Here is a 22,916-nt window from a genome sequence, read left to right as displayed (position 1 = left end):
TTGACAGAAGGGCCTGAGCTGGAGAAAGCATCTGTTGAGCAGAACTTCAGACAATTCTCCAACCCCGAAGTGAATTGTTGGACTGAAAGACCTCTTCTTGAACTTGGAACTTTGACATGTTTGAAGAGCTTGATCTGCTGCAGCATCTCTTTGCTGTGATTGAGCAGCACATTGCCCATGGGGATTTGATCTGTCAATACAGCAGTGGAGTCTAAACTCTGGAGAACTGGCTGGGCTGGGCTGGCTGACTGGCTGCAACCTGGTCTCAGAGCATTTCGTATTATTCTGTATTTAAATCCGAGAGACACCATTTAACATGATATGTTACGTTTCGTATGGTATGTATTAATTTGTGGATGTTAATCACCCATTTCATATTATATGTTATGAATTACAGTTCATATTATATGCTACAAATTTGCTAAACGTACAATATGTTAGGAATTTGCTAAACATATGTTACGAATTTACAAAATCTACAATATGTTATGAATTTGCAAGACGTATGATATGTTACGAATTCTAGCTAGGTGGCTAAGCAGCTAACATTAGCTAGCTGGCTAACGTTAGCGAGGTTAGGGTTAGGGTTAAGTTTAGGAGTTAGGTTAAAGGGTTAAGGTTAGGGTTAAGTTTAGGAGTTAGGTTAAAGGGTTATGGTTAGGGGAAGGGTTAGCTAACATGCAAAGTAGCTAAAAAGTAGTAAGTAGTTGCAAAGTAGATAATTAGCTAAAATGCTAAATGAGATTTGATGATGAGATTCGAACTCGCAACCTTTGGGTTACTAGTCGTTCGCATTATATACGACTACTTAATTTACCATCTGTCTTATGTAACCATACTAAACGTAACATGTCATACTAATTTAGTGTCAGATTCTAGTCTATGAGACCAGGCTGGGAGAACAGTACAACATGAGGAAATCTCTGTGGAAGTGCGGAAAGGCTGAATATTACTTTATTTTCAACTGTTTGTGTATTTATTTGTTAATCTAGATTTTGTTAGTCATATTTTATCATGTTATTTGGTGATGTTTGTATTCCAAATCAGATGTTTTTCCCCTTCAGTATCTGTTTTTCAGACCACACCTCCAAAAGAAAGCTATAGAGTCCTTCAGATGCATCCAGGAATTTTAAGTGTCCTTTTTGTTTAGACACTTCAGTATTTTGCTCAGATCACAGGAGGCTGTTGAGGGGAGAACGGCTCATAATAATGGCCGGAACGGAGCAAATGGAATGGCATCAAACACCTGGAAACCATGTGTTGGATGTATTTGATATCATTCCACCGATTCCGCTCCAGTCATTACCATGAGCCCGTTCTCCCCAATTAGGTGCCACCAACCTCCTGTGTCTCCGAGAAAAATAAGAAATGTTTGTCAGGGCATGTTCACACTAATGTACAGGAGAGACCACCAGGTGTGTCTACTGTGGATGTGGCTCTAATCAAATAAAACTGAAAACACTTCTGAAATGAACAATTGAAAGAACCACAATGAACCACATGAGGTTGGAGGCACCTTAATTAGGGAGAACTGGCTCATGGTAATGACTGGAGCAGAATCAGTGGAATGGCTTGCAAAACATAGCATTCCTTTGTGTGAAACGCATTGCATTTTTTTGGCATGTTTTTCTTATAAAATTGGATGTGTGATTTCAGTGGCTTCATACTTACCTTTCAAAAGATGATTCATGCAGTGTAGGCTTACATACTGCCTCTCCCAATCTCAGTATGCCTTTAATGTTATCTGATTATACACAAGAGAGACACCTGATCTCTCCCTTCAGTAGTCGTTGATTCTGTCAGCATACATGTGCGTTGGGCATTGTGCCTCATCAGCATGGAAACAGACTCAGAAATACCCACCCCTTCTGTCCTGTGGCCAGTCTCCCAATGTCAGAACCGTAGTCGGTGTCATTAGAAAACTGCGTCCCTATTAGGAAAGCCAGCCTAGTGGAAAGTAGGTGCATTTAATAAGGAGCCATCCTCCTCCCTACTGGCCTGTGTTGTGTAATTGTGTGCTTCTGTGCGCTGAACTGTATACAAGGCCTGGATCAGCAAACAGCCGTAGTCCTCTCTCAGCAGATGGCCTGCCTGCGATGGCACAGGTGGGTGCTCATGTTTATTTCTCGTGGGAGGGAAGCTTTTGGCTGCCTCAGTCATACTGGTCCAATGTCAATGTTTGTCTAAATCTGTTTGTATGTTTATAAGGGGTTTTCATGTTAATTTAGTGGTTAACAATGTATAATCTCAAGAAATTAAACTGAATTCGAGAAATGTATGGTGGTGTTTGCACATAGGATCACATTGTGGAATTCGAGTGGGTCAGTTCTTATGCATTTCAAGCTCTTTTTTTGCACATATTGTGACACTGAACAGTATATTTACATCACAAGACACTATTTACAAACTAGTCAAAGCCTGATGTAGATTAAAGAAACATTTTTAGAAACATGTTTAACAACATGTTGTATAATTATTTCTATGAAAGACACTGAACTTCAAAGAAGGGAAACTGGTTGATTGATAGGTCAGACGTCAGTGATGAGACTACGTCACAACCCCCTATTTACATAACCTGTGAAAAACCCTAAACAGGTTAAGTTGTCTCAGTCGACTTGGATGATCTAAGGCTGAGAGGAAAAGAGGAAGAGAGATCAGAGCACTGCTTCAGGAGAATCAACTCCTTACTTCACCCATAAAACAGTAAGTAAAGATGTTTCTCTATAATAACAACTTTGGAAGTACAGATGATGTCAAAGAAAGTGAAACTCCTAGGACATGCTGGAGTTAGTTTCACAATGGGTGGCAAGGAATAAATTAGTCCTAAATATATATAAAAAAAATAAAAAGCATTGTATTTGGGACAAATCATTCACTAAACCCTAAACCTCAACTAAATCTTGTAATAAATAATGTGCGAATTGAGGTGACTAAACTGCTTGGAGTAACCCTGGATTGTAAACTGTCATGGTCAAAACATGTTGATACAACAGTAGCTAAAATGGGGAGAAGGCTGTCCATAATAAAGCGCTGCTCTGCCTTTTTAACAACACTATCAACAAGGCAGGTGCTACAGGCTCTAGTTTTGTCGCACCTGGACTACTGTTCAGTCGTGTGGTCAGGTGCCACAAAGAGAGACCTCTGAAAATTACAGTTGGCTCAGAACAGGGCAGCACAGCTGGCCCATAAATGTACACGGAGAGCTAACAATAATATGCATGTAAAGCGCTCATGGCTCAAAGTGGAGGAGAGATTTACTTCATCATTACTTGTTTTTGTAAGACATGCTGAATGCACCGAGGTGTCTGTTTAAACTACTAGCACATAGCTCGGACACCCATGCATACCCCACAAGACATGCCAGCAAAGGTCTCTTCACAATGCCCATGTTCTGAAGTTTTTTTAATGCATATTTTCTGGTGTACACTTTTGGTTTTGTACACCAGCTTCAAACAGCTGAATGTACAATCTTTTTGGTTATGGAAAATATATTTCACAGCGGTTTAGATGGTACAATGATTCTCTACACAATGACTGCTTGTTTTGTCACATAACTGAAATTAGGCAAACTATTAGAATTTTAGCAACCAGGAAATGGTGGAGCGATTTATGCAAAGTGCATGTTTAAGTATTACAAGTAAAAGTATAAATCATTTGAAATTCCTAATATTAAGCAAACCAGACAGCACCATTTGCTTGTTTTTCAAATTTACGGATAGCCAGGGGCACACTCCAACACTCAGACATAATTTACAAATGAAGCATTTGTGTTTAATGAGACCGCCAGATCAGAGGCCGTAGGGATGACCAAGGATGTACTCTTGATAAGGGTGTCAATTTGACCATTTTCCTGTCCTGCTAAGCATTCAAAATGTAACAAGTACTTTTAGGTGTCAGGGAAAATGTATGAAGTAAAATGTACATTATTTTCGTTAGGAATGTAGTGAAGTAAAAGTAGTCAAAAATATAAATAGTAAAGTAAAGCACAGATACCCCCAAAAATGACTTAAGTAGTACTTTAAAGTATTTTTACGTAAGTACTTTACACCACTGCTACAGTATGACTCTTTCAACATGCCACTGAAAAGGTCAAAAGCTGTGATACATTTTATGATACCTGAAAATACTACACCTTAATTCAAAGCCATTTGCAAACATTGCAAACAGCAAGATGGATGCTTAGAAAAAACAACAACTTTGTCCATCTGAGGGTAAGTGTTCTTGTTTCAAACACAATACCATTTATAAAGGGATAGTTTACTCAGAATACAAACTAACAATTTTCCACCTACCTTGGCTTTAGTTTAAGGCAGTTTTGGGATATTTAATTTCCTTTCAACACTTAATAGCCATATTTTGTTACTGTTAGCATTCTCAGTAGCACTTAACATGAAACTGTTCTTGTGCCTGTGTAATAAAACGGTAATTACTTTTGGAGCAACATTTTAATAGCATGTTACATAATACTTTGGTAATTGCATTTTAATTGCATAGGAATGAGCTGAGAGTTTTTGTAACTACTGTAAGCAAGAGGAATAGGTACTGTTCCTTATTCCACTTGTGTAATAACTCCATTATTATGCATTAATAAAGCAATTTCCAAAGTCCAATGTAACAACAATGTTGCTATTGTAATAATCACAAAGTTACTACACATAAGAACTTGATGTCAAGTGTTACTGTATTACCTAATGTCTCACTCATTATGAAAATATATTTGTTAGTCATTTTGAAGCTTCAAATGTGGTCTACTTTATTGTTGATGTGATTCCATGTCCCTCATGTATTTAATTCTAGGCTATAGGCTATATTAAGATTCATATCTAAGAGTTCTCCAAACCATGTGCTTTTGATCATATACACTGCTCAAAAAAATTAAGGGAACACTAAAATAACACATCCTAGATCTGAATGAATAAAATAATCTTATTAAATACTTTTTTCTTTACATAGTTGAATGTGCTGACAACAAAATCACACAAAAATTATCAATGGAAATCAAATGTATCAACCCATGGAGGTCTGGATTTGGAGTCACCCTCAAAATTAAAGTGGAAAACCACACTACAGGCTGATCCAACTTTGATGTAATGTCCTTAAAACAAGTCAAAATGAGGCTCAGTAGTGTGTATGGCCTCCACGTGCCTGTATGACCTCCCTACAACGCCTGGGCATGCTCCTGATGAGGTGGCGGATGGTCTCCTGAGGGATCTCCTCCCAGACCTGGACTAAAGCATCCGCCAACTCCTGGACAGTCTGTGGTGCAACGTGGCGTTGGTGGATGGAGTGAGACATGATGTCTCAGATGTGCTCAATTGGATTCAGGTCTGGGGAACGGGCGGTCCATAGCATCAATGCCTTCCTCTTGCAGGAACTGCTGACACACTCCAGCCACATGAGGTCTAGCATTGTCTTGCATTAGGAGGAACCCAGGGCCAACCGCACCAGCATATGGTCTCACAAGGGGTCTGAGGATCTCATCTCGGTACCTAATGGCAGTCAGGCCACCTCTGGCGAGCACATGGAGGGCTGTGCGGCCCCCCAAAGAAATGCCACCCCACACCATGACTGACCCACCGCCAAACCAGTCATGCTGGAGGATGTTGCAGGCAGCAGAACGTTCTCCACGGCGTCTCCAGACTCTGTCACGTCTGTCACGTGCTCAGTGTGAACCTGCTTTCATCTGTGAAGAGCACAGGGCGCCAGTGGCGAATTTGCAATCTTGGTGTTCTCTGGCAAATGCCAAACGTCCTGCACGGTGTTGGGCTGTAAGCACAACCCCCCACCTGTGGACGTCGGACCCTCATACCACCCTCATGGAGTCTGTTTCTGACCGTTTGAGCAGACACATGCACATTTGTGGCCTGCTGGAGGTCATTTTGCAGGGCTCTGGCAGTGCTCCTCCTGCTCCTCCTTGCACAAAGGCGGAGGTAGCAGTCCTGCTGCTGGGTTGTTGCCCTCCTACGGCCTCCCTCCACGTCTCCTGATGTACTGGCCTGTCTCCTGGTAGCGCCTCCATGCTCTGGACACTACGCTGACAGACACAGCAAACCTTCTTGCCACAGCTCGCATTGATGTGCCATCCTGGATGAGCTGCACTACCTGAGCCACTTGTGTGGGTTGTAGACTCCGTCTCATGCTACCACTAGAGTGAATGCACCGCCAGCATTCAAAAGTGACCAAAACATCAGCCAGGAAGCATAGGAACTGAGAAGTGGTCTGTGGTCACCACCTGTAAAACCAGTCCTTTATTGGGGGTGTCTTGCTAATTGCCTATAATTTCCACCTCTTGTCTATTCCATTTGCACATCAGCATGTGACATTTATTGTCAATCAGTGTTGCTTCCTAAGTGGACAGTTTGATTTCACAGAAGTGTGATTGACTTGGAGTTACATTGTGTTGTTTAAGTGTTCCCTTTATTTTTTGAGCAGTGTATTTAGACTAATTCAACAAACTGTTGTAGTTTTTGGTTCTTCATCAAATAGTTGGCAGCCATCAAATAAATATTTGTTTGTTTTCAAATAACTTGCATATATTCACATACATTCAAATGTTTCGTTTTCTGAGAGGTATTCAAAATACTTTAAAATATTATTGGTTTATCTGAGACCTGTATTTGAATATCAAATAAAATAGTTGCCTGTCACACCCTGGCTCTGGGGACTCTATATGTTGAGCCAGGGTGTGTAGATTCTATGTGTTTTTGTTCTATGTTCACAGTCTAGCTTTGTATTTCTATGTTGGCCAGAGTGGTTCCCAATCAGAGGCAACGAGTGTCAGCTGTTGCTGGTTGTCTCTGATTGGGAGCCATATTTAGACAGGCTGTGTTCCCACAGGTGTTGTGGGATCTTGTTCCTTTTGGTTTGTTTCCGTGTTGGTTGTTTAACCTAGGACGTCACGTTATTCGTTTATTGTTTTGTTCGTGTTATCACTTTGGATTTGCTTCAACGCTGCGCCTTGGTCTACTCCGTTCAACGATCGTGACAGAAGATCCCACCATACCAGGACCAAGCAGCGTGTCCAGGAGCAGGCAGCCTGGACATGGGAGGAAGCGCCGGGTAAGGAGCTGGAGAGATTGGCGATGGCCCAGGTGGGCCAATTGTGGTCCTGGGAGGACATGCTGGGGGAAAAGGGCCATGGGCTAAGGTTAAGGCCCTGGCGAGAGAGGAGCAACGGCGTCAACATTGTCGTCGTCGGACGGACGAGAGGCAACCCCAAAATATTTTTAGGGGGGGGGGGTCACACGGCATGGGCGACTGGGCAGCAGGAGGCTGCCACAGGGCGAAATGGGAGATTAGGAGAGGAGGCCACCGGGTTTGGGGGGCCAGAAGGCAGGTTGGCGGAGCCTGGATGGAGAAAAGAGCCAACTCCCCGTACTCAGGCATGGCAGCATGAGACTGGGCAGGTTCCGGGGTATGCGGAGCTGCATACTGTGCCACGAGTGGTCCGGCATAGTCCGGTACGTCCTGTGCGAGCACCCCGCACGTGTCGTGCGAAGGTGGGCATGCAGCCAGGACGGAGTGTGCCGGCTCAGCGCTCGTGGCCTCCAGTGCCTCTCCTCGGTCCCGGATATCCTGCGCCAGTGTCACGTGCTGTTATGCCAGTACGGGTACACAGCCCTGTACGTCCTGTGCTGATGCCTCACACAGAGTGTGTGAAGGTAGGCATTCAGCCAGGACGGGTTGTGGCGGCTCTTCACTCCAGGCCTCCTATCCGTCTCCACAGCCCAGCCCGGCCTGTTCCTGCCCTTCGCACCAAGCCTACGGTGCGCATCGCCAGCCCAGCCCGGCCTGTTCCTGCTCCCCGCACCAAGCTAATAGTGCGCGTCGCCAGCCCGGCCCGGCCCGTTCCTGCTCCCCGCACCAAGCCTATGGTGCGCGTTGCCAGCCCGGCCCGGCCTGTTCCTGCTCCCCGCACCAAGCCTACGGTGCGCGTCGCCAGCCCGGCCCGGCCTGTTCCTGCTCCCCACACCAAGCCAATGGTGCGCGTCGCCAGCCCGGCCCGGCCTGTTCCTGCTCCCCGCACCAAGCCAAGGGTGCGCATCGCCAGCCCGTCCCGGCCTGTGCCTGCTCCCCGCACCAAGCTAATGGTGCGCGTCGCCAGCCCGGCCCGGCCTGTTCCTGCCCCTCGCACCAAGCCTAAGATGCGCGTCGCCAGCCCGGCCCGGCCTGTTCCTGCTCCCCGCACCAAGCCTACGGTGCGCGTCGCCAGCCCGGCCCGGCCTGTTCCTGCTCCCCGCACCAAGCCAATGGTGCGCGTCGCCAGCGCGGTCCGGCCCGTTCCTGCTCCACGCACCAAGCCAGGGGTGCGCATCGTCAGCCCGGTACGGCCCGTTCCGGCTCCACGCACCAAGCCAGGGGTGCGCATCGTCAGCCCGGTCCGGCCCGTTGCTGCTCCACGCACCAAGCCAGGGGTGCGCATCGTCAGCCCGGTCCGGCCCGTTCCTGCTCCACGCACCAAGCCAGGGGTGCACGTCGTCAGTCCGGCACAACCCGTGCCTGGGTCACCGGTGCCTGGTCAGGTACCGGTTAGCTGCTCCACACCGGAGCTTAAGCAATCCGCTCCTACGATGTCCAGTCCAGCTCCAGCTAGCGGGGCCAGACTGGACCAGGGGCGCTACGGGGGGATTATTCGAGGGTGGTGGTCAAGCCCGGAGCCGGAACCGCCTCCGAGGAGGAATGCCCACCCAGCCCTCCCCTGTTTGGTTTATGTTGAGGCGCGGTCGCAGTCCGCGCCTTTAGGGGGTACTGTCACACCCTGGCTCTGGGGACTCTATATGTTGAGCCAGGGTGTGTAGATTCTATGTGTTTTTGTTCTATGTTCACAGTCTAGCTTTGTATTTCTATGTTGGCCAGAGTGGTTCCCAATCAGAGGCAACGAGTATCAGCTGTTGCTAGTTGTCTCTGATTGGGAGCCATATTTAGACAGGCTGTGTTCCCACAGGTGTCGTGGGATCTTGTTCCTTTTGGTTTGTTTCCGTGTTGGTTGTTTAATCTAGGACGTCACGTTATTCGTTTATTGTTTTGTTCGTGTTATCACTTTGGATAATAAAGTATGTTTGCCTTCAACGCTGCGCCTTGGTCTACTCCGTTCAACGATCGTGACATTGCCTTTTAGTTGTAATTCTATATAAACTATATTCAACTACCTCAAGCATTTGAAAAGTTGGTATTTTCAAATAAACTACAAAATACAACTATTTCCTGCCCAGGTCTGAATGTGTGCACATCCAGTGAAAGTTACCAAGTGTCAGGTAGAGCAAATAGTTAAATGTAAGAAAAAATAAACCTACAAATACAGTTGTGTGCTCCCAAATGATTTGTTAAAGTGATTTTTGATGAAGACCCATTGACAAAACATTTGTATTTTTATGCCTTTACTTTTTGTACTCTACTGTATGTGTATCCATCACGGCATTCAGATTACTTCAGATTATTCTAATATTTTTAGGGGCTGTGCATTTAGGCTTTTCCTTGTTGTTTGGTTTTGCCACTGATTATCCCCCCCTTTGGCTTTAGTGGTTTGTTTACACAAAGGTAGAGGTGGAAAGGTGACCTATAGTCTTACTGAGACTGTTGTTTTGCCACTGCTGTTTCAGACCAACACACAGCCCTGTATGGTTGAAATGTTGTTGAAAGCATCAGAAATCCACCAGGCTTGGGTGGATCAAAGCATTTATCCGATTAAAGGATTGGAATGAAAATACATTTTGTAAAATAGGAATGTGTTCATGTTCATATGGAATGTGTTGCTCAATTCTAATTTACACAGGGGACAAGTGAATGGAATGGTACATGAACTTGTTCAACACTTGCTGATGACACCGGTTGATGAAACAACCATGAAGAATTACCTGTTGAACTATGTGTCCCTATACAGTGTGTGTTCTCGAGTGTCTGTTTCTCTGTCACTTTGACCCCCTCAGACTCAACACTTAGCCATGGCATCTGTGTCAGTCAGCTCTCGTCTAAACAAGGCCATCCATCAGCACTACATGTCCCTCCCTCAGGGGGACTTGTGTCAGGTCACCTACATCTGGATCGATGGCTCCGGGGAGGCCCTGAGGAACAAGACTCGCACCCTGGACAGAGAGCCCCAGGGAATAGAAGGTAACACATTAAATCAAATGTTATTTGTCACATGCTTCATAAACAACAGGTGTAGACTAGCAGTGAAATGCTTACGGGTCCTTCCCAACAATGCAGAGAGAAAAAAAGAGAAATACTAGAAAAATAATACGAGGAATAAATACACACAGAGTATCGATAACTTGGCTATATAAACAGGGTAAGTACCGAGTCGATGTGCAGGGGTACGAGGTAATTGAGGTAGATATGTTCATATACAGTGAGGGAAAAAAGTATTTGATCCCCTGCTGATTTTGTACGTTATCCCACTGACAAAGACATGATCAGTCTATAATTTTAATGGTAGGTTTACTTGAACATTGAGAGACAGAATAACAACAAAAAAATCCAGAAAACGCATGTCAAAAATGTTATAAATTCATTTGCATTTTAATGAGGGAAATAAGTATTTGACCCCTCTGCAAAACATGACTTAGTACTTGGTGGCAAAACCCTTGTTGGCAATCACAGAGGTCAGACGTTTCTTGTAGTTGGCCACCAGGTTTGCACACATCTCAGGAGGAATTTTGTCCCACTCCTCTTGGCAGATCTTCTCCAAGTCATTAAGGTTTTGAGCCTGACGTTTGGCAACTCGGACCTTCAGCTCCCTCCACAGCTTTTCTATGGGATTAAGGTCTGGAGACTGGCTAGGCCAATCCAGGACCTTAATGTGCTTCTTCTTGAGCCACTCCTTTGTTGCCTTGGCCGTGTGTTTTGGGTCATTGTCATGCTGGAATACCCATCCACGATCCATTTTCAATGCCCTGGCTGAGGGAAGGAGGTTCTCACCCAAGATTTGACGGTACATGGCTCCGTCCATCGTCCCTTTGATGCGGTGAAGTTGTCCTGTCCCCTTAGCAGAAAAACACCCCCAAAGCATAATGTTTCCACCTCCATGTTTGACGGTGGGGATGGTGTTCTTGGGGTCATAGGCAGCATTCCTCCTCCTCCAAACACGACGAGTTGAGTTGATGCCAAAGAGCTCGATTTTGGTCTCATCTGACCACAACACTTTCACCCAGTTCTCCTCTGAATCATTCAGATGTTCATTGGCAAACTTCAGATGGCCTCTATATGTGCTTTCTTGAGCAGGGGGACCTTGCGGGCGCTGCAGGATTTCAGTCCTTCACGGCATAGTGTGTTACCAATTGTTTTCTTGGTGACTAAGGTCCCAGCTGCCTTGAGATCATTGACAAGATCCTCCCGTGTAGTTCTGGGCTGATTCCTCACCATTCTCATGATCATTGCAACTCCACAAGGTGAGATCTTGCATGGAGCCCCAGGCCGAGGGAGATTGACAGTTATTTTGTGTTTCTTCCATTTGCGAATAATCACACCAACTGTTGTCACCTTCTCACCAAGCTGCTTGGCGATGGTCTTGTAGCCCATTCCAGCGTTGTGTAGGTCTAAAATCTTGTCCCTGACATCCTTGGAGAGCTATTTGGTCTTGGCCATGGTGGAGAGTTTGGAATCTGATTGATTGATTGCTTCTGTGGACAGGTGTCTTTTATACAGGTAACAAGCTGAGATTAGGAGCACTGGAGTGTGCTCCTAATCTCAGCTCGTTACCTGTATAAAATACACCTGGGAGCCAGAAATCTTTCTGATTGAGAGGGGGTCAAATACTTATTTCCCTCATTAAAATGCAAATCAATTTATAACATTTTTGACATGCGTTTTTCTGGATTTGTTGTTGTTGTTATTCTGTCTCTCACTGTTCAAATAAACCTACCATTAAAATTATAGACTGATCATTTCTTTGTCAGTGGGCAAACATACAAAATCAGCAGGGGATCAAATACTTTTTTCCCTCACTGTAGGTAGAGATAAAGTGAATAGGCAACAGGATAGATAATAAACAGTAGCAGCAGCGTACAGTATGTGACTAGTCAAAAGAGTGCAAAAAAAGCGTCAATGCAGATAGTCTGGGTAGCTATTTAACTAACTATTTAGCAGTCTTATGGTTTGGGGATAGAAGCTGTTCAGGGTCCTGTTGGTTCCAGATGGTGCATCGGTACCGCTTGCCATGTGGTAGCAGAGAGAACAGTCTATGACTTGGGTGGCTGGAGTCTTTGACAATTTTTAGGGCCTTCCTCTGACAAAAAAGTATGTGGACACCTGCTCGTCGAACATCTCATTCTAAAATCATGAGCGTTAATATGGAGTTGGTCCCGTCTTTACTGCTATAACAGCCTCCACTCTTCTGGGAAGGCTTTAGCGTTAAGATTTCCCTTCACTGGAACTAGCCCGAACCATAAAAACAGCCCCAGACCATTATTCCTCCTCCACCAAACTTTACAGTTGGCAATATGCATTCGGGCAGGTAGCGTTCTCCTGGCATCCACCAAACCCAGATTAGTCAGTTGGACTGCCAGATGGTGAAGGGGGATTGATCACTCCAGAGAACAAGTTTCCACTGCTCCAAAGTCCAATGGCGGCGAGCTTTACACCACTCCAGCCGACACTTAGCATTGCGCATGGATATCTTAGGCTTGTGTGCGGCTGTTTGGCCATGGAAACCCATTTTATGAAGCTCCGGACGAACAGTTATTGTGCTGACGTTGCTTCCAGAGGCAGTTTGGAACTCGGTATTGAATGTTGCAACCGAGAACTATTTTTACGCGTTATGCGCTTCAGCACTTAGCGGTCCCATTCTGTGAGCTTGTGTGAACTACCACTTCACAGCTGAGCCGTTGTTGCTCCTAGACGTTTCCAATTCACAATAACAGCACTTACAGTTGACTCGGGCAGCTCTAGCAGGGCAGACATTTGATGAACTGACTTGTTGGAAAGGTGGCATCTTATGACGGTGCACCATTGAAAGTCACTGAACTCTTCAGTAAGGCCATTCTACTGCCAATGTTTGTCTTTGTAGATTGCATGGCTGTGTGCTCGATTTTATAAATCTGTCAGCAAAGGGTGTGGCTGAAATAGCCGAATCCACTAATTTGAAGGGGTGTCCACATACTTTTGTATATATAGTATAGGTCCTGGATGGCAGGGAGCTCGGCCCCAGTGATGTATTGGGCCTTACGCACTACCCTCTGTAGCACCTTGCGGTCGGATGCCAAGCAGTTGCCATACCAAGCGGTGATGCAGCTGTATAACTTTTTGAGGATCTGAGGGCCCATGCCAAATCTTTTCAGCCTCCTGAGGGGGAAGAGGCTTTGTGTGCCTTCTTCACAACTGTGTTGGTGTGTGTGGACAATCATAGTTCCTTAGTGATGTGGACACCGAGGAACTTGAAGCTCTCAACCCCCTCCACTACAGCCCAGTCGATGTGGATGGGGACATACTCGGCCCTTCGTTGCTTGTAGTCCACGATCAGCCCCTTTGTGTTCATCACGTTAAGGGAGAGGTTGTTGTCCTGGCACCACAATGCCAGGTCACTGACTTCCTCCCTATAGGCTGTCTCATCATCGTCGGTGAACAGCAAACTTAATGATGGTGTTGTAGTCGTGCGCTGCCAGGCAGTCGTGGGTGAACACGGAGTACAGGAGGGGACTAAGCACACACCCCTGAAGGGCCCCCGTGTTGAGTGTCAGCGTGGCGGATGTGTTGTTGCCCCTCACCACTTGGGGGCTGCCCGTCAGGAAGTCCAAGATCCAGTTGCAGAGGGAGGTGTACAGTCCCAGGGTCCTGAGCTTAGTGATGAGCTTGGAGGGCACTATGGTGTTGAACGCTGAGCTATAGTCAATGAACATAATTCTCACAAAGGTGTTCCTCTTGTCCAGGTGGGAGAGGGCAGTGTGGAGTGCAATAGAGATTGCTGAATCCATTGCTCTGTTGGGATGGTATGCAAATTGGAGTGGGTCCAGGGTTTCTGGGATGATGCTGCTGATGTGAGCCATGACCAGCCTTTCAAAGCATTTCATGGCTACAGATGTGAGTGATACAGGGCAATAGTCATTTAGACAGGTTACCTTATCGTTCTTGGGCATAGGGACTATGGTGGTCTGCTTGAAACATGTAGGTATTACAGACTGGGTCAGGGAGAGGTGCTTGCCAGCTGGTCAGCGCATGCTCTGAGTACGCGTCCTGATAATCTGTCTGGCCCTGCGTCCTTATGAATGTTAACCTGTTTAAAGGTCTCAAACCTCGTTCACATTACAAATAAGCATGTTGTGCCGGATATCATGCATTTCAATGGGGACGACCACAACAGAGTGGAAACGCAACGCCCCCCCTTGCGGTTGAAGGCTGCATACTTTGACATTTTTCAAACTTTACGTCGTCTTCAGTTCAGCCAGAGTCCGTCAAAGAACAGGAAGTTACCAAACAACAGAAGAAGATGAAAATATTTGGTTTTCAGTGATGGCTTTATGGGATAGCTAGCAACTTGTAAACAATTACCCATTCCTCCTGGCTGTTAAGCCAATTATATTATATGAATGTTGCCTCCCGTTTAAGTTTATTGTGAAGGTAATGACATTTGGTTTTTGATGATAATTGTTAGGTGGAGGTTGCTAGCTACAATGGTATCTTCAACCTAGCCTAGCTTTTAGCTAGCTAGCTAGCTAGCTGCTCTGCAGTGTAAGCTAGCTTGACATGCTATAACATTAGAGAAACAAGTTGAGGAAAAAGTTACTAAACAAAGCATGTTTTATTATCACCTGAAACAATATATTTATCCTGTCTTGAATGAAAAGGTCATGTTTTGCAATCTCCCAAAATAAATGCGATCTCTGATGAGAGACAGGTTCTTCTCCATCTTGCATTACAAACACTACACTTGTCCATTCAGTAGCGGGACAAGACTCCATGAAGATGACGTATGGCGTAATGAAATACGTCACGATGTAAATTGGGTCATTACATCAGTTACGGAGAGCGAGATTACATAGTCGTCCGGAACAGCTGGTGCTCTCATGCATGGTTCAGAGTTGCTTGCCTCAAAGCTTGAAGATGAATGTCCCCCTCCTTGAAAGCAGCAGCTCTTTAGCTCAGTGCTGATGTTGCCTGTAATCAATGGCTTCTGGTTGGGATATGTACATGTGGTCACTGTGGGGACGACGTTGTCAATGCTTGTAAGAAGGAATCAGGAGGATAGAGTTATGGTCAGATTTGCCAAATGGAGGGCGAGGGAGTGCTTTGTATGCGTTTCTGTGCACATGTGACATGCTGGTAAAAATTAGGTAAGACCGATTTTAGTTTCCCTGCATTCAAAATTCAAAAGGCACTTGCACATCTGAGCTATCTTTGTTGCAGGTGCATGGTAACAATTGAATAACATGAGAGAAATAAGAAACCAGCACTGCTCTTACTAGTATCACTGTTCTTTATTAATCTTTACTCATAAGCCTCAATGACTTCGTCAGAGCTTTTGTGAGTGTTCAGTGCATCGAATGGGGTTGGAGTCAAGGAAAAATAAACGTGTTACCAAATATAACAACGTGCATTTCAGAAATATTCTAATAAAGTATGTACATAAAACGTATTAAACATGTCTGTAAAACCACAATGAGGACATCGACCTATCAAGTAAGTTTTCATAAATCATTGGGTACAGTGCACGATAAAAACTTCAGAGTAGGCTGAAGTGGTTTTAACTACAAGGCATTAGTTCATGTTCACATTTACAACATAACATGCATGGACATTTCATCATTAAGACCTTTTGGGAATAATGTCTGGAGGGTGTATTGCTCAGAAGATTATTTATATCCCCTCCTCTGTCTGATATCTTGACTTTCTCTATGCCACAACATCTAAATGTAGAAATGTCATGTTTTTGGTCATTAAAATGTATTTAATCCCTGTCGTTTCTCCTGATTTAACCTTTATGTTCACTAATTCTCTGTTTGTGAGAACGACAGGTTTTTCCTATATAAAACAACCCACATAGACATTTAATCATGTAGATAACATGGGTGGAGGAGCATGTAATAATGTAATTTATTTGGAACCGTTTTCCTGTATGTGGGTGGCAGAAAAATTGACACTTCATCATATTGTTGCACAGTGCGCAGCCTCTGCATTTATAGCTACCATTCAGAAGAGGGCGTAAAAGAGCCTGGCTCATTTTTCTTTTGTGGCTGGCAGTTGGTATAGACCAGGGTTCTTCAATTCCGGTCCTGGAGGGCCGAAACACTTCTGTTTTTTTATTTCTACCTGGTAGTTAATTGCACTCACCTGGTGTCCCAGGTCTGAATTAGCCCCTGATTAGAAGGAGAGAATGAAAAACAGAGGTGTTTCGGCCCTCCAGGACCGGAATTGAAGAACCCTGGTATAGACCAATTTGCTGCGTAAATTGCGACCTCTCCTAGATACAATAAGTGGTGAGTTCTTAAATTCCGCTGACAAAGCTGGGTCCGATGATAAAACATGCCAGTATTTCTTGACAGCATCTCACACTTTGCGCGAGCTCAAAGTATATGTGGTGGTGAACATTACTGAGTGTTCTTTAGCGCTAGTGGGTATTTTTTGTAGAAGTTCATCTCGTGTTTTCCCTGGTGCCATATTAAGATCTTCAGCCACGCATTGTGGAGGGTAGCCTCTTATTAGAAACCTATTGCGTATTTCCACTGCTTTTTCTAGATAGTCCTCTGTGGAGTGGCATATATGGCGCAGGCTGAAAAACGGGCTTCTTGGAAGTCTATGTAATAGACTATGTAATAGAGAATTTATGTCCCTTTCTTTTCTGTACATAGTTGTAAATAGGGTTCCATTTGATTTCTCAATCCACATATCGAGGTAATGAACAGGTTTAGTGTCACATTCAATTGTGAATTTTAGATTAGGGTCAATGTCATTGAGTAACGTCATAAAGTCTGACAGCTCTTCTCCCGTTCCTCCCCATATGCAAAAAAAAAATTAATATATCGATATCACTTCAGGATTTTATTCAAGAATGGATTTTCATTTTCATTGAAATTTTCTTCAAATAGACCCACATAAAGGTTAGCATAGCTTGGAGCGAATGTGGAGCCCATCGATGTTCCATTCGTTTGGAGACAGTATACATAATCAAACCTGAAATAGTTATGTCAGAACATATTCAGCCAGCTCTAGAAAAAAGTTTGTTAGTGGGTATTTGTTGCTATTTCGGTCTCAGGTAGTGTCGGTCTTCCCCCCGTGTGGGGAATGCTGGTGTACAGACTTTCGACATCTAATGTAAGCAAAAAACAGTCTTCTGTTAATCCCGTTATTGGTGAGATCTTGTTTGTAAAATCTATAGCGTCTTTCACATATGATGGCAAAGTTTGCACATGAGATTTGATAAAGGAGTCTACAAAGTTCGACAATGGTTCTAGCATTGAGCCTATTCCTGCGACCACTGGTCTGCTTGGATAATTGCCTTGTGTTTTTAGATGTATGTAATTTAGGCAAAAGGTACAGGCATGTATGACACATTTGCAGAAAAGGTAGTCATATTCAGGTTTTGAGATAAGGTTGTTTAATGGGGCTTGCTCCAGATTTGAGTTAATATCCCTTTGGAACACCAGTGTGGGATCAACACTCAGTTTTCTATAGAAACGTTAATTACTGAATTGAATCTCTGAATCTCTTTGTATTTTTCATAGTCTAAAACGACCACAGCACCCCCCTTGGCTGCAGGTTTGATAACCAAAGATGAGTCTTTCATTAGTTCATTGAGTGCCTGTTCTTCTGTCCTGGTGAGATTCTTCTGAATATGGTTTGTTTTTCTCATTTACACGGATATGGCTTCTTGTTCGACTAACCTACAATGGGTATTAATCGAGGAGGAGTTAACCATAGGACAGAATGTACTTTTGGGCTTAAAATGAGTAACAGTTCTTTGTTGTCAGTTACCCTGCATTAAAATCCCCCGGCCACTAGCAGTGCTGCCGCTGGATGTGCATTTTCTTGTTTGTTTATGGCCCTATACAGCTTGTTGAGTGCAGTCTTACTGCCAGCATCGGTTTTTGATGGTAAATAGACAGCTACGGAAAACTCCCTTGGTAAATAGTATGGTCTGCAGCTTATCATGAGGTATTCTAACTCAGGCGAGCAAAACATCAAGACTTCCTTAACATTAGAGTTTGCGCATTAGCTGTTGTTAACAAAGAGACACACACCTCCCCCTTAACCTTACCCGCAGCTGCCGTTCGGTCTTGACGATGCATAGAGAAACCAGCTAGATGTATATTATCCATGTCCTTGTTCAGCCACGACTTCGAGAAATATAGGATATTACAGTTCTTCAGGTCCCGTTGATAGAATAGACCAGAACACTGTCAAGCCCAAAACACTAGGCCCATCTCACAGAACATTATATCTCTAGGACAGTGCATTATATTCCATCATGTTAATGTTGGTATTGCTATTGGCAGATATTCCAGAGTGGAACTTTGATGGCTCCAGCACCTACCAGGCCGAGGGATCCAACAGTGACATGTACCTGATCCCAGTGGCAATGTTTAGGGACCCTTTCACACTGGGATCCAACAAACTGGTTATGTGTGAGGTCCTCAAGTACAACCGCTTGCCTGCAGGTAATTGTAAACATAGCAAGAGATTCCTTTCCTACTTCAGTTGACAGACACAGAGACCAACTGGTTTTGGTCTATGATAGACAGCATCTAACTAATTGACTGCTTTGACTGTCTCATATTCCCGTCAGTCAAACTAACCCTACAATATACACCTATTCCCTCCTGTACAGAGAGTAACCTGCGATCAGGTTGTAAGAAGGTGATGGAGGAAGTGAAGCACTATATCCTCTGGTTTGGAATGGAGCAGGAGTACACTCTCCAGGGGATGGATGGTCGCCCCTATGGCTGGCCCCAAAATGGATTCCCAGGACCCCAAGGTGACTGACCCTACTATATTTTACCATGTGTCCTTTAGTAATGTAAATGGTCTTAAGCACTTGGAAAAGCACTACATATATGAAATATATCTCTGTCTATATAAGTCCTAATGTTATCAAATAGGCCTTTGATTTTGGTCCCATCTATCTCTCTCTCTTTCTCTCTCTCTCTCAGGTCCATACTACTGTGGGGTTGGTGCCGACAACACCTATGGAAGAGACATTATGGAGTGTCACTACAAGGCATGTCTCTATTCTGGGGTCAAAATCTGTGGCACCAATGCTGAGGTCATGCCATCTCAGGTAAACTTTGACCTTTTGCTACAATGCTGTAGTCTTTCAGGAAGGTTCTACAGATGGCTATATAATATTTCCTAACTCTCATTCTTTTATCTCCCTCTCTCAGTGGGAGTTCCAGGTGGGTCCGTGTGAGGGGATAGAGATGGGAGACCACCTGTGGATGGCACGCTTCCTGCTGCACCGTGTGTGTGAGGACTTTGGAGTTGTAGCCACTCTGGACCCCAAACCAATGAAGGGGAACTGGAACGGGGCGGGTTGCCACACCAACGTTAGCACCAAGGAGATGAGGGAAGAAGGGGGGCTGCAGTGAGTATTACTGTAAAAACATTATTGCACTGTAAGGTTCTGAAAGGCTGTGTAACTACGAGATTCAGTCCAACACCTAACCTCTCCCCTCTTCTATCAGACATATTGAGCAGGCCATTGAGAAGCTGAGCAAGCGACATGCCCAGCACATACGTGTGTACGACCCTCACGGAGGCCAGGACAACATCAGACGCCTCACAGGCTTACATGAAACCTCCAGCATCCATGACTTCTTTGTCGGGGTGGCCAACCGCGGGGCCAGCATCCGGATCCCACGGCAGGTGGGCGAGGAGGGGAAGGGATACTTTGAAGACCGCCGGCCCTCCGCCAACTGTGACCCTTATGCCGTGACGGGTGCCATCGCAAGCACCTGCCTGCTCGGGGTGGAGGAGGAAGAGGAGAGTACTTAAGAGAGTGACCAGACTCATAGACACATATAATACTGTAGCTGCTGGTTGGGGGAAACTGGCCCTTAGGGTTTACATGATTGTGGGATAGAACTATATTGTAGCCAAATAAATCTATACTTAAGACTGGTTGGGGGCCTCCCGAGTGGTGCAGTGGTCTAAGGCACTGCATTGCAGTGCTAGAGGCGTCACTACAGACCCGGGTTCGATCCCAGGCTGTATCACAACCAGCCGTGATCGGGAGTCCCATAGGGCGGCGCACAATTGGCCCAGTGTCGTCCGGGTTAGGGGAGGGGTTGGCCGGGGGGCTTTACTTGGCTCATCACATTCTAGCGACTCCTTGTGGAGGGCCGGGCACCTGCAGGCTGACCTCTGTCGTCAGTTGAACGGTGTTTCCTCGAACACATTGGTATGGCTGGCTTCCGGGTTAAGCGGGCGGGTGTTAAGAAGCACTGTTTGGCGGGTCATGTTTCGGAGGACGATGTTTTTGAGGACGCATGACTCGATCTTTACCTCCCGAGCCCATTGGAGAGTTGCAGTGATGAGACAAGATTGAAATTGGGGAGAAAAAGAGGGTAAAATACAGAAGAAAATATATATATAATACATTTTTTTAAAGACTACTGGTTGGATGTTTTTTGATTTGCTGACTTTGAAGATTTATTACTTGAATGTAGGTTGAATGTTTATGAAGGTCAATTATAGTTTTCCATCTTTCAGATTGCAGCTGGTCCAATTGGCATATTATTCAGTTTGTTTAATGTTTGAAGTTGAGATTGAATAAAGAGATGCTGAATTGAATACGAGCCGTATGTTCTTTAAATTCACTACTAGGTGGAATCATGATGCAAGTTTTAATTGTCACCCCTCAAACTGGACATGAATGACAATAAATTGAGTATCACAATGAACTAACCTTTGATTGTAAATTATTTGAATATATTGACAACACATGACAACCAGTCAAATAAGACTGTAAATGCATTCATTTAAGTTAGCTATTTCATTACCAACAATTCAGCTATGGTTAAAAAGAACCACAACACATCAGTCCGTACTGTATCTCATCCATTGGCAAAAAAATGAATGGTCATGGAATGGAATGGTATTACTTTAGTTAGGCATCATGAATTTGTCACTATCAGGGCTTGAATTGGGAATTTTGAGGTGGAGGAGCCCTGCTCACTGTCATCTGCCATGTCTCTCCACACTTTCCTCTTGTCCTATGTTGACACCCTGGCTCAACCCTAACCGTAGTTTCATGTTCACACCATTGCTCAGCCTTAATCTTAACCCTAACCCTAGCTTCATGTCCACACCCTGGCTCAACCCTAGCTCTAGCTTCATGTCCACACACCCTGGCACAACCTAACCCTAGCCATAACCCTAACCCTAGCTTCATGTCTACACCCTGTTTCAACCCTTACCATAGCCATAACCCTAACTCTAACCCTGCTGTTTACATATTAGTGTAAACACTATGTCTGTGCTGAATAACATAGCTGAATCTGGGACCAATTTAACAACCGTCATCATGCAGACCATGATGTAAAAACAAAAACTGTGTTATTTTGAATGCAGTTGAACTGACTTTCATAAAACTGAAATTTTATGGGAAAACACTTTTACAGCAGTTTCATTACTGCAGTAAAAGTGTAGTTATTCTATTGCTGTAGTACTGCAGTCAAACTGCAATAAACTGTTATGTTACTGCAGTACTGCTACTGTAGTACAACTGCACATTAAATGCATATAAAATGTGTCACTAGTACTAGTAACGCACAGAATCAAAACATGTGTAGTGTATCTTCTTAAATGCAATATACAAAAGAAAAATAATCGGAAATGTGAAATTCAATAATTACTTTATTCTTAAAATTCCAAGGTCAATTGTAATGACATAAATAAAACATTTAAATGAACATTTTACATTACCTTAAATAACTAATTAAGACAAAGCCGAAAAAAGAGAGATATGAGAGAAAGAGAGAAAAGCAGAGAGAGAGAGAGAGATAGTGTGTTTGTGCGCGCATACATGAGAGAAAGAGAGTTACGGCCTCTGCTTCAAATCCTTGATTTCCTTAACAATAGGACACAGCAGGTCAAGGTGGGACAGTGGATGTCAGACAAGCGCACCACTAGCGTGGAATCTCCTCGAGGCTGTGCGCTTTCTCCGCTGTTGTACATCTTGTACACTAATGACTTTAAAAGCACCTACCCTGGTAGACACCTGATAAAGTTTGCAGACGACACAGCACTTGTCAGTCTATTCCAGGGTGACGAGGAGGAGCACGGGCCAGTCTTGGAGGTATTTTTCACGTGGTGTGACGACTCTCACTTAGTGCTCAATACAACAAAGACCAAAGTGATGCACATCGATTTTAGGAAAAATGTAACACCTTCCCCACCGACTGTTGTTAAGGGACAAGACATAGATGTAGTGGAGCAGTATAAATACCTACTTGACCACAAGATACAATGGGAAATGTGTACTAAGCAGATTTAAAAGAAAGGACAGCAAAGGAAACTTAGCTATTTTAATGTTGATTGTGTTCTATTGTCACTGTTTTACAAGTCATTCATTGAAAGTATCTTAACATATTAACATAATTTGCTGCTACGGAAATGCTAGTGTCTCTCAGAGAAATATGTTAAGAAAAATTGGTAGCTCTGCTAGTAAGGTGCTAGGGGTCAAGCAGACAGGTCTGGAGGTCATTTCTGATATAAGAGCCTTAACAAAAGCCCACTGATGGACCCCAGACATCCTCTTTACCAGGAGTTTGAGCTACTCCCCACTGGGCGACGTTACAGGGTACCAGAGCACAAAAGAAATAGGGCCAAATGATCCTTTGTCCCAGCAGCAGTAAGGCTCCTGAACATTGTGGTTGATAGAGGCCTACAGCTAACATTGTGGTTGATAGAGTGTTCTGTTGTGTATACTGTACAGATGAACCATTGATCGCTCATGAATTACACTTTTTCTACTTGTATTTACTGTCTGT

At 44.4% G+C, this 22,916-nt stretch overlaps 1 protein-coding gene across 1 annotated transcript; it reads left to right on the top strand.

Moving 5' to 3' along the window:
• The first annotated feature begins 2,615 nt into the window (after positions 1–2,615).
• LOC121583311 (glutamine synthetase) lies at positions 2,616–20,122 on the top strand. The gene is made up of 7 exons (XM_041899493.2): positions 2,616–2,703; positions 9,927–10,110; positions 18,423–18,584; positions 18,755–18,901; positions 19,077–19,204; positions 19,308–19,507; positions 19,608–20,122. Exons 2-7 carry the CDS (start codon positions 9,942–9,944, stop codon positions 19,915–19,917), a joined length of 1,116 nt encoding a protein of 371 aa, XP_041755427.1. The 5' UTR covers positions 2,616–2,703; positions 9,927–9,941; the 3' UTR covers positions 19,918–20,122.
• Positions 20,123–22,916: the final 2,794 nt, after the last annotated feature.

The sequence above is a fragment of the Coregonus clupeaformis genome, chromosome 15, assembly GCF_020615455.1.
Source record: "Coregonus clupeaformis isolate EN_2021a chromosome 15, ASM2061545v1, whole genome shotgun sequence".
Lineage (NCBI taxonomy): Eukaryota > Metazoa > Chordata > Actinopteri > Salmoniformes > Salmonidae > Coregonus > Coregonus clupeaformis.
Note: the sequence above shows the minus strand (reverse complement) of the source record. Positions and strands in the feature narration are given on the sequence as shown.

What these genes read in the sequence shown, in the direction of transcription:
- LOC121583311 (XM_041899493.2), top strand. Translation starts at nt 9,942, where the DNA reads ATGGCATCTGTGTCAGTCAGCTCTCGTCTAAACAAGGCCATCCATCAG. An exon ending in AGAGCCCCAGGGAATAGAAG is followed by an intron (nt 10,111 to 18,422) that starts GTAACACATTAA and finishes TGCTATTGGCAG; the next exon opens with ATATTCCAGAGTGGAACTTT. An exon ending in TGGATTCCCAGGACCCCAAG is followed by an intron (nt 18,902 to 19,076) that starts GTGACTGACCCT and finishes TCTCTCTCTCAG; the next exon opens with GTCCATACTACTGTGGGGTT.